Source organism: Terrapene carolina, unplaced genomic scaffold, assembly GCF_002925995.2.
Source record: "Terrapene carolina triunguis isolate 2854851 unplaced genomic scaffold, T_m_triunguis-2.0 Scaffold136, whole genome shotgun sequence".
Lineage (NCBI taxonomy): Eukaryota > Metazoa > Chordata > Testudines > Emydidae > Terrapene > Terrapene triunguis.
The window spans coordinates 4,679,747-4,692,266 of NW_020664487.1; the positions used below are offsets into that span (position 1 = coordinate 4,679,747).

The 12,520-nt window shown below is 44.3% G+C and overlaps 1 protein-coding gene across 1 annotated transcript in view; it reads right to left on the reverse strand.

Annotated features, from left to right (window-relative positions):
• Window positions 1–1,651: 1,651 nt before the first annotated feature.
• Window positions 1,652–12,520, reverse strand: part of GC (GC vitamin D binding protein) — a 27,386-nt gene continuing 16,517 nt past the window's right edge. The window contains exons 4-6 of the mRNA XM_026653323.2: window positions 9,874–10,085; window positions 6,986–7,118; window positions 1,652–1,810 (exon numbers count right to left, since the gene is read on the reverse strand). Of these exons, the coding sequence (XP_026509108.1) occupies window positions 1,667–1,810; window positions 6,986–7,118; window positions 9,874–10,085 (489 nt within the window). The 3' untranslated portion in view covers window positions 1,652–1,666. The remainder of the gene's footprint in view (window positions 1,811–6,985; window positions 7,119–9,873; window positions 10,086–12,520) is intronic.

Here is a 12,520-nt window from a genome sequence, read left to right on the forward strand (position 1 = left end):
GGGCATGGGCTCCCCCTTCGCCCAGCAGGGCCCCCTGGCCAGACCACGCTTCTTCCTGCCCGGAGACAATCAGGTGCCATGAGGCTGTTATCTGTCAAACCCCTAGAGGTGAGACTTCCTGGGGTCGGTGTCTGCAGTGGGTCATGGGTTGGGGTGCACAAGCTGGTAACAGGTGTCAGTGTGGAGGTGGTGTTCACTGCCTGGCAACCCTGCGGGCCTGTGTATAGACCTGCTGGGCCTTACACAGGCTGAGGGAGCTCGGTGTGGAAGAGATTGTAGTGGCAGTAGTATTTGTCTGTGCGGGAAGGCCTACCAATTTGGTGTTGTCTATGGCTGAAAAACTGAGCTAACTACTGTGGCGGACCCTTGGAACAAGGGGCCAGGGAGACCATCCTGGGCCTGGGTCTTCTGAAAGGAGACTAAAGAATAGAAGAGACCCGCAGGGCAGGCTTCTGTATGGGGAAGGCTATAAGGAGCAGGGAACTGAAGAGAAGTCCAGTAAGAACGGTGAGTTGGGACTTTGAGTGCCTTGAAAGGGGATTGAACTTTGAACTCTTAGGTGACTTGCCTGGAGGGCCAGGCTATGGAAGACCCACGCAGATGGGGATGGCCAGCAGAAGGGGCTGTAACTGGGGATACCTGCAACATTATGCCCTGTTGCAAGTGGGTGCTCTAATGGGGAGTGCGCCATAACGAACTGGAAGACTGAAATGCTTCACATGCTTGCATAAACAAGGATCATTGGGCCAATTCCTCCTTACGTAGTATATTCTACTCTGGCAAGCTCCCTGTGCAGTCACTGGGAATGATGCCTGAGCAATGACTGAGTTACAAGTGAGTAGAGATGTCATACTTTAGCCCTCTCTAAAGATGGACTAATGGTTTGAAAGATGCATACCTTAAACAAAAAGAATCTCATTAAAACAGTGTAGTTGAGAAAGAAAAAGACCAACTTTTTCAAGCATGAGTGCCTAAATTTAGGTACCTCCCTCCCTGTGTAAGTACTTAAATAAGTGGTCTTGATTTTCAGAGGCACTGAGCACTTGTGATTCCATATGGGAGCTCAGCAGCACATTAATTAAAGGGCCAAACCTGAGAAATCTCATTTGAAGATGTTGGCCTAAATAGCTGGAGTTGAGAAATCCAGAGGCATGGCTCCATACCCAAATTTAACTCTGAAACCAAGAGTATATATGAGCACTTGCCACCTTTATCCTTGATACACTCTTTTATTCTTATGTTACCCCACCTTCCGGCACTAATCAAGAGCCCAGAACATTAATATCTTGCTGTCTGTGTTCAGTACACAAACAACACCCCCGCTGTTCGCAATGCCACTAGAAAGCCGAAAGTCCAATCTAATCTCTCATCTCTACAGACTAGAAACAGTATATGCCTCTTGATCACCCTTCTAATTGGATGTGAGACTCCACCAACCATATACAAGAGAGATCTCTAGCCATGTCAGTTGAAATAATCTTGGGTTGAATGAGAGCCCATCTAAACAAGGATTTCACAGCTCTGACATGCTACAAAAGAATGGTAATAGGTTAGACTGGTTGCTTTGTACCTCTACCAAATACAGTACTTTTCCACAGAATACAATAGTGCACTTATTTTTCAAATCCTGCTGAATCTTATTACAAATTTACAGTAAACAGGAAATTCAAATATGAAACACCTTCACTTCTGAACATATAGTATTGCCTTTGTACCTGAACTTTGATTTTTCCTTCCCATATACTGCATAGCGGGAACAAATTCTGTTTGACATGGTGGTGAGTATGGATAGAGTCTTTCTTTCTAATCTCTGGAACAGAAAGGAGAAGGACTGCATTAGGCACAGATTGACTCCTTTACTTGTAGTCTACCGGAGCATTCCTATCAGTCAGTGTGTCATTCAGTTTATTATCCTAAATGAGTCTAAATATCCCCATTAACTCTCAATGGTGTTCAGTACCAAGCAATGCTGCAATGACAGTTTTCCTAGCTGTCCACTATCACAGTAATTCTCAAACTTTTGTACTGGTGACTCCTTTCACATAGCAAGTCTCTGAGTGCGACCCCCCCCTTATAAATTAAAAACACTTTTTTATATATTTAACACCCTTATAAATGCTGGACGCAAAGCGGGGTTTGGGGTGGAGGCTGACAGCTCGCGACTCACCATGTAATAACCTTGTGACCCCCTGAGGGGTCCTGACCCCCAGTTTGAGAACCCCTGGGCTATCATTTATGGTCCTTCAGTTTTGTGATGGATCAAGGAGATTTATATAGTCCTTAGGCTCATGTAAGATGTCTGGTCACTTGGGGTACTCCAACTGGAGCCCCTTCTTCCTGTCATGAATACCTTTTTTACTGGTTGCAATGCTGACAAACTGCTGCCCTCTTCTCTGTCCTGAGGAGTGTCAGAAATTCAGGCCTGAAATGTGTTAACTTGGCAGTTCCCTTCCTAGTAATTCACTCCTTTTCAAAAGTGGCTTTTAACTTCTGAATCTCTTTATTTTTATTTAGAATTGCAAACTTACGCTTCTCTATCTTTTACAGACTGGGATCTCTGCTTCCGTACCAGGACCGTCTCTCATCTAGCCAGGCCTGCTTTACTATTTAGCAATATGTGATCCTCTCTCACCAATCTGTGATTCCCCGCCCCTGGGAGATCTTGATCTCCATGCTGAGAAGCTCACAGCAGTGATCCTCCACCTGTGGCTCTGGACTGGAGCTTGCGGTGTGCTAGTTATAGGAGTGCTGCCCAATATTACTTACATGCATGTTTCACCCAGAGCAGGGAACTCTAAACAAGAGAAACTGGTAGCGTCAGACCCACTGAAATCCATCTTCCAACCTTTCTTCTCTCTCAGGTAAGAGTGGAAACAACACCCAACAGGCAGAGCGAGAGTAAAGATACGACTGTTCCAGCAGCCAGAAGTGGGACAGACTGAAGCAGTGTTGCATCAGACACATCACGAAGCACCATCAGAACACCATGAAGACTTAGATTTGTGCAACTCCTTTCAATAGTGAAATTGTTCTCTATTTGCTAAAGTTTGGGAACTACTGCAGTAAACGCTTCAAACCTGCTCCCCTTGTTCTTGGATTTTATGCCTTCATGTGCCATGGCTCCATCTGCTAGCTAAAGACTAGAACTCCTTGTTCTTAGGCAAATCTGCCTGCACATGGCTACAATAAATACATTGCATGGCACGTCAGAGCTAGATGATATGATCTGTTCTCATGAATAATAGATACTTTTCTGATTGGTACTTCAGCTTTGGAAATAGTCCTGTTTCAGCCATAATTGTTTACAATCTCTTTCTGGCTTGCTAACCATCGCACGCTAGATCCTCAGCTGGTGTGTGGCATGGCACAGTGCCACTGAGGTCCATAAGACAATGCTAATTTACACCAGCGGAAGGTTTGTCTCCAAATGTCTAATACTGAGCAAGCCAAACCGTGAACTTGAGGATTGCCACTAGATCCCTTTAATTCAACAGTTTGGTTGTCTTGGCTTCCTTCCCTCTTTTCAAACAGCTAAATGGAACTAATTGGCTCTCAACATATAAAATAGTTTTCCAGGTTGCTGGAAATGATCGGAGTGATGATTAGCCGCTGCCACTTAGTAGGAAATGAACATCATGTTTGTGATGTTTACTTAATTTCCCTATAGGCTGAAAGCAAAGGGAATTGGTGCACCTGCCTCCACTGCATTAGCAGCAAACCCTATTCCAATCTGGGTGCATGGTGATGCTAGGAAACCAAATAAAAACTATAGACCCTAAATGCGATCTTCCTGAACTGCACAGTGAGACAGTGTATGGAGGTAGATTCAGAGCAAACCCCCTTTTTGGTACCAGTGGCATAGTAAACGTCTCTCCCGCCTAACTAAATTTCCTAGCTCCCTCTCCATACCAAGGAAATGATTTTGCATGCTCTCATAGTTTCCCTTAAGGGATTGTGCAGTGTATTACAATGAATCTCCATAGCAATAGAAAGACTCTACACTATTCGGCTATATCTTGTTTCATGTGTGGCCCGTCTCGCTGAACTTTACTCTTTTGTGTTTTTAGCTTCCCCATTCGCTCTGCAGCAACACTTCTTTTACCTAAGCTAACGATCCCTGTAGCGCCCAAAAATACTGAGGGGTTTGCTCATCAAGAGGGTTACTACCAGAACAATTGTAATGTGAAAGTGGGGATAGGGATGTGCTGAACCTGTGGCATATAAGGGTGGCAACTGAAAGTGCTGCTTGACCCAGTCCGCTCAGACTTGGTGTGTGTGTGTGTGTGTGTGTGTGTGTGTGTGTATTTTCATCTGATTCTGGGGCTGGAGGAACCCAGGGGAACCTAGGTCCTGCAGGATAGCTCCATTGGGAGGGGACTTGCAGAAGGGAGAAGTAGAGCTCCATATGAACACACAAGTGACACAAGCAGTACATTAATAGAATTACAGAAACCCCCCCCCCCAAGAAGACTAACCCTAATAAATGAGCATACCCCAAAGTAACTGGCACATCTGGTAACACCAGTGCCAGGTGCCCCAGAGGGAATGAACAGAACAGGTAATCATCAAGTGATCCATCCCCTGTCACTCATTCCCAGCTTCTGGCAAACAGGCTAGGGACACCATTCCTGCCCATCCTGGCTAATAGCCATTGATGGACAGATCCTCCATGAATTTATCTAGGTCTTTTTTGAACCCTGTTATGGTCTTGGCCTTCACAACATCCTCCGGCAAGGAGTTCCACAGGTTGACTGTGCATTGTGTGAAGAAATACTTCCTTTTATTTGTTTTAAAGCTGCTGCCTATTAATTTCACTTGGTGACCCCTACCTCTTGTGTTATGAGAAGGAGTAAACAACACTTCCTTATCTACTGTCTCTACACCAGTCATGATTTTATAGACCTTAATCATATCTCCCCTTAGCCATCTCTTTTCCAAGCTGAAAAGTCCCAGTCTTATTAGCAGGGCCGGCTCCAGGGTTTTGGCCGCCCCAAGCAGCCAAAAAAAAAAAACCGCGATCGTGATCTGCGGCGGCAATTCGGCGGAAGCTCCTTCGCTTCGAGCCGGAGTGAGGGACCGTCCGCCAAATTGCTGCCGAATAGCTGGACGTGCTGCCCCTCTCCAGAGTGGCCGCCCCAAGCCCCTGCTTGACAAGCTGGTGCCTGGAGCCGGCCCTGCTTATTAGTCTCTCCTCATACGGAAGTCATTCCATACCCCTAATAATTTTTGTTGCCCTTTTCTGAACCTTTTCCAATTCCAATATATCTTTTTTGAGATGGGGCAACCACATCTGCACACAGTATTCAAGATGTGGGCGTACCATGGATTTATATAGAGGCAACATGATATTTTCTGTCCTATTATTTATCCCTTTCTTAATTATTCCCAGCATTCTGTTCATTTTTTTGACTGCCGCTGCACATTGAGTGGTTGTTTTCAGAGAACTATCCACAATGACTCCAAGATCTCTTTCTTGAGTGGTAACAGCTAATTTAGACCCCATCATTTTATATGTATAGTTGGGATTATGCTTTCCAATGTGAATTTCTTTGCATTTATCAACATGAAATTTCATCTGCCATTTTGTAGCCCAGTCACCCAGTTTTGAGAGATCCTTTTGTAGCCCTTCGCAGTCTGCCTGGGTCTCAATTATCTTTAGTAATTTTGTATCATATGCAAATTTTGCCACCTCATTGTTTACCCCTTTTTCCAGATCATTTATGAATATGTTGAATTGGACTGTTCCCAGAACAGACCTCTGGGGGACACCACAATTTACCTCTCTCCATTCTGAAAACTGACTATTTATACCTACCCTTTGTTTCCTATCTTTTAACCAGTTACCAATCCATGAGAGCACCTTCCCTCTTATCCCATGGCACCCTACTTTGCGTAAGGGCCTTTGGTGAGGGACCTTGTCAAAGGCTTTCTGAAAATCTAAGTACACTGTATCCACTGGATCCCCTTGATCCACATGCTTGTTGACTCCCTCAAAGAATTCTAGTAGATTGGTGAGGCATGATTTCCCTTTACTAAAACCATGTTGACTCTTCCTCAACAAATTATGTTCATCTATGTGTCTGACAATATTGTTCTTTATTATAGTTTCAACCAGTTTGCCTGGTACTGAAGTCAGGCTTACAGGCCTGTAATTGCCGGGATCACCTCTGGAGCCCTTTTTAAAAATTGGCGTCACATTAGCTATCCTCCAGTCATCTGGTACAGAAGCTGATTAAATGATAGGTTACTGACGACAGTAGTTCTGCAATTTCACATTTGAGTTCCTTCAAAGACAACTCTGAGTGTGACAAGATTGAGGTTTACATAAGAGGGATATTTTTTGATTATGTTGCAATCAAACCCCTTACTGAGCTCGTTTTCATCATGTGTGGCAGCATCTTATAGACAGTTGGTAAGATGACGAGAGTGGTGTGAAATGTTCACAGTGAAACATATGGAGTGGACTTTGGACAAATTTAGATTTTCTATCAAAATTCATGATTTAGCAAGGTCCTGGTGCGGAACTTAATGGTTTTAGCCGAGTTTCATTTGGAGTGTTGGGGTTTGATTTCAACAAGTACATATTAAAGGAGTGCAAACCCCGGGGGATCAAATGCAGAGCAAATGTTCCCTTGCTTCCTCATGGAGCAAAACTGGCGAGAGCCACACAGCTTAATCATGATTAAAAGTCAGTGGATGCCAGGACTGAATCGCTACATCCTTTGGTAGCCTTCCAAATGGCACCCTGAATGTTCTAAGGTAACACTCCATCACCGTTTTATACAGTACATATAACTTATGATGCATGGTGCTACATTTTGCACACACACACACACACACACACACACACACACACCCATGCCACTGGGATAGGGACTGTATCAAGATTAAAGACCCAATAGAAGAGACAATTTTTTAAAAAAAGTTTTAGACTTGTTCTGCTGTAGAAGTTGGCAGGAAGCAAGTGAAGGACGGACACACTTACCTCTTTCAAGAAGCACACAGTAGGGCTTGGTGAAATGCAGCAAGTCCCAACCATGGACAAGTAACTCTTTATAGAACCCACTAATACTGGCAGTGGGGCTTGTCCATAGTTACTGGAATACTCATGCGTAAACCTAGAAAAGAGACAGTACTTGGCTGGAGGATTTGTTAACTAAGGGTACATCTACACTACAGGGGGGAGTCGATTTAAGATACGCAAATTCAGCTACGTGAATAGCGTAGCTGAATTCGACGTATCACAGCCGACTTACCCCGTTGTGAGGACGGCGGCAAAATCGACTTCTGTGGCTTTTTGTCGGCGGCACTTACTACCACCTCCGCTGGTGGAGTTAGAGCGCCGATTCGGGGATCGATTGTCGCGTCCCGACGGGACGCGATAAATCGATCCCCGAGAGGTCGATTTCTACCCGCCGATTCAGGCGGGTAGTATAGACCAGATCTCAGAGGGATTTTCAAAGACATCTAAAGGAATCTGGCACCCAATTCCTGAAGAAAGTCAATAACTTTCAAAGAGTTGGGCACCTGACTCCCTTCTGGGCTTCTGAAAATCCCACCCCAGTGTTTTTGCAAAATGTAACATATGCTATTTTCCATTTTTTTAAAATGGTGGTAGCCATGAACATATAGCAGTCTGCCCACACAAACCAGTTCACAAAAATGGGCTTAAACCCATGTGAATGAGTCGCTGCTCCACTAACTGAGATCAGAACAGAAATACTCCAGCAAGTTTGTTTATTCGTATAAATTTTTTGATGATCATTACAGTTTGTAAGGTCAGCCTGACCTTACGGAGTCTCCATAACTGCCATGGTATAAAAAATATTATGTTGGCTGGTTTAGTAGCATCCTGATTAGTTTCAGATAAATTAATACATGGTTTAATAAATTGCATTTTTGTCATGACTGGCATCTGCCAAGCCTGATGAGCGAATTAGGTGGGCTAGCAATAAAAGATAAATATGTAGAGCTAGGTTATGGCCCTGTGCATCAATGGAGTGCAGAGTGAGAGGAGAGACTTTGTAGCGCCTAAGTCATATGGAGGGAGACATTATGATTGTATAAAGCATAATGCCAACAGGGGAGCTCTGGTCATGTCCCTTCCTATCCACTGTAGGCCTGTGAGTGCGGGCAGTAGTTCTGACTGCCTCTCCCACACAACTCACTGCCATATTGTTGCTGTTTTCTGTGTGTTACAGGGATGCATCCTCTCCCCAGCCTAGCTGTGCACCCACACAGAGGTGGCCCTAAATATAGTACATGAGCTCCAAATTCTCCCTGGTTTTGCTTGGGTGAAATGTCAGAGTTAATGGATCTCTCTTTTATCCCTGGAGCATGAGACAGTTGCTTCCTTGACAGGCAATCACATTGGACACTTTATCTTGTAGTTTGGTTACATTTTCTTAGATTATTAAACAGCTAGCGCCAGGAGAAGGAAAGAAATCATAAAAGTAAATGTATTCATAAATCGAACAATAAACAGCAGGATAAGTCCAAAGTTGGCAAACTTGGGTACTTAATGTCAGACAACTCATTCGCACATTGATGTGTCTAGGGAGAGATTTGCAGAGAGATTTGCAAAGACAATCAAATACTTTTGATAGTCAGTGGGAGTTGTGTGATTAAATCACTGTTGTACCTTTGAAAATCTCTCTCTAAAGCATCTAAAAAGAAATGTTACTATCAATCTCTACAGAGAGATTCAGGGCCAGATTTTAGGGTTTAAAGATGCAGATAGGTGTCTAGCAGAATTTATAAAAATGTCTACCTGGTTTAGGGGCCTATCTCCCATTCATTTCCATGAGAGATAGGTACCAGACTCAGCTAGGCATTGCAATTCATTTGTATTAGGTGCCTATCTGCAGGTTTAAGTACCTAAACGCCTTTGAAAATCTGACCCTGAGTCCCCATGTTAGTCCCTCAGGAGAACCCAGGAATGCAACAATAAGTCAGAGATTCAGGATGTACAAAGGGCTCTCTGCTTCCCCCCCTCCTTACTTTTCCCACCATCTCTCCACCACATGAGTCAGAACAAACAATACAGATGCTCCCCGAGTTATGTAAACCCGACGTACCCAAATCCAAGCTTACGGAAAAAGTTCCGTAAGCTAGAAATAGGAGGGCATTTTGTGTGTGTGTAATGGTCGGAGATACGTTTCCGACTTACGCAAAATTCGAGTTACGCAAGGCGTTCTGCAATGGAACGTTTGCATAAGTCAGGGAGTGTCTGTAGTCCTAACTTCTTGAACCAAGAGACACGCAGCCTTTCATGGTGCCTTCTGACCCCCAACTACTACTACAATCCAAGCAGAAGATACTTCTAAAAACTGCGTTGCTGAGAGGCACCACAGAGACCCTTCTTCAGATCGCACAGCACCCAGAAAGACACTCCGACCCCATTGTCTTTAAGAACGTTATTGCTACACCATGTAATATTTTATTAAGCTAAGCCATGGTCCTTTCTGCCCCATGATGAGTGGAGCACATCCCCAGGGTGCTTGGCACAAATAGTGGGTAGGGGAGAAAGGTTCTTTGTACCCTTGCAGCCTTGTGCATCCATGCAGGAGCCAGAGACAATAAAGCACACAAAATAAACTTCTATCCAGTGCTTAACCCCCATTTAATAGCACTTCCACTTGTCTGCATCCCAACCATTCGTCAGAGAGAAAAAACAGAATCTGATGGAGACAATCTGTTGACTTGGGGCCTCTGGAGCTTAAAACATGAGCCTCTACCGCATGAGCTACAAGCCAACTGGCTGTTAGTTAAGGCACTAGAGAAAACTCATCTCTCTCTCCCTCTCCCTCTCCCCTCAGTGCCACTAGATGGGACAGAACCTCCTCACCCAGCAGGTGTGTGGGTTACACCTACCTATCTGCAAAATCCTGGGGGTCCTTCTTGAAGGCCTCACAGAGTTCTTCATTTGATGGCTCCACGTATGTAGAGAACTCTTTGGGCGGTTGGTGCAGGGCTGCCAGACAGAGCTTTCGCTCTAACCCTTGGTGGGTACAGCAAGCCGCAATCCCTGGGTGATCAGGATAAGGAACGTTTTCTTCACAGGACTTGGCAGACAGAGCTGAAGCCTGGGGTAAGGTGGAATGGAAGGAAAGGAAATGAGAGAACGTTAATGTCCAAGTTCTCAGTCTAGCAGTAATTACAGTTTTCACATTCTTTAAGTAAAACATCGCCTCCTTCTATAGGTGAAATCCACTTCTGCACACAGCTCAAAGAAGCGGGCTCTGTGGTGGTTGGGCTGGGGATACCTCATCTTGGGGACATAAGCACTGGTATGTTGTACAGAACCACAGTGTCATTACCTTATTCCTCTGGGCTGGCTGCAACCCCTCCCAGTCACTTATGGAGTTTATTGGGGGCCACATTATTTAGTAATTCATTGCATACCCATGAATGTACCACAGTATACTTTGTCAGTGTAATACAGTCTTAGTAACATGAGATTTCCCCTTCTGCTATTCGTTCTCTGGTGAGAAGTGGGACAAGATAACTTTCAGGGGGTGGTGGGGAGGAAGGAGATGGATGGGTTGTGTGAGAATTTTGTTAACCATCTTGCTTAATCACTTGTTAAGCACTGTAGCTCTGGCCAAATTCTGACTTTTGTAAAGCCAGCTTATGTCCAAGGTGCTTCTAAGGAGGAGATAACACAAAACATGCATTGAAAGGTATCTGACCCAAACGTCTTACACTATCAGCAGTAAAAAACGCAATTGCTTAATGCATAAAGCAAGCCCCCAAAATAATGGGGGCTCCAAAGCAAAGCAAGAAAAGAGGAGAAGGAGAACTACAGTGGCTGCGTTACGGAGTCAGTGTTTACCTTCTCTGACCACGCTGCTATCTTAGAAGATACCTGCAGCATTTCAGACACCAGGGTGTGGTAACTGTGGGAAAACATTCCATTTTTAATGGTAATCACTGTAGAAAGGGGTGGATTCTGGAGCCCTAATGAAGGCAAAACTCCCATTGACTTGTTTTAAGTGAGAAGACTGCAGGCTGTAGCTCAAAGTGGATGTGGTTGTGTTGCTTAGTGTCAAAATTCTGCCTCTATGGTTGCACAGGGTCTTCCGGCAGTGGATCTGACGCATTTCTGCTGTAGAAGGGAAAGGTAGGATTTGGGGGGCTGTAGTGCATGGAGCCAAGGAGGCTGCAGGGCACAGACAGGTGAGAGCAGGCCTGTGGGGGAGGTGGAAGCAGATGATCTGCCATTCATGGTCCTCCAATTCTCTGTCCCATGTTAGGAGCATGTAACTGGCATGGAGAGCTACTTAGCCACATAGCGGAAGTAGCCTCACATAGTGGGTCTGCAGCTCTTCTGTGCCTGGGGTGAGAGTATGAAGATTCCTCACCCACATCTGTGCACAGGCCCATGCCCAGTCCAGACACAAGCTTGGCGCTGGCATGATGGAGTTGGTCTGAAGAGGAAAGAGGCAGGTGTGACTCCAGACATGGGTATTTAAATTGGCAGAAGTGGGCCACCCTGTTTCCATGAGGAGTTGGTCTGTTAGATATTAGTCATACCAACATTTTTAGTTCTCCAGACGCGATTAAAACAGAACAGCGATCTGTGCTCAGGAAATGTGGCCCAATCCTTTTTGGGGCTCCTCATCCATACTCTGAATAGGATTTGTAAAACCACTTAGCCATTGGCACTATATAACAACAACATTTAGTTCTTATATAGCACTTCTCATTTTTAGATCTCAAAGCACTTTACAGAGGAGGTCACAATGATTATCCTCATAGTACCGATGGGGAAACTGAGGCACAAGGTGGAACAGTGACTTGCCAAAAATAAAAAATAGAGATGGTCCCAACCCAAAAGCTTGGATCAGGATACCTCAATCTTTTGGCAACATGAGGGTATGTGTATTGTTCCTTTAAATATGTAGCAAGGCGCCAGCGGCAGGTTCTAGGCCGAAGCTCTGAAGTGAAGCATAGGGTTGGAGGAAAGAGGGGTCACAGTAACTTTAGGGATAATACCATTTCCCTTATTCCAGGAAAATTTAACCCTTTCTGTGACTCTTAACCACCATCACATGACAAGCTGCTTGAAATCTGGATCCAGACCTGATTTTTGCAGCTGGATCCCAGCTCTATTAAATGCCATTAATATTAATGAGAGTTACATGTATGCACTGAACAGACAAACCCCACCATCTTTCAGCCATAGTCCGCGTTACCTTTTAAATTAATTTCAAGATGCTTCCATACATATTCACCTCCCCACAGACTTCTCCACCATTTTCACCTGAAACTTTCATTGGAATCTAAACAACATTGCATATACATAACTGTACATAAATTGGAACCATCACATTGTTTCTCTCTGGTAAGAATGTAATGATATGGTTATGTGCAATATATTATTCAGCCAGTAGATGCCTCTGTATGCCATTCAGAATTCCAGATAGTGCTCTTGGGAAACTGCATAATGAATTGTGTCAGTCAAATAAATAAATATATATATATATATATATATATATATATATATATATACACACAC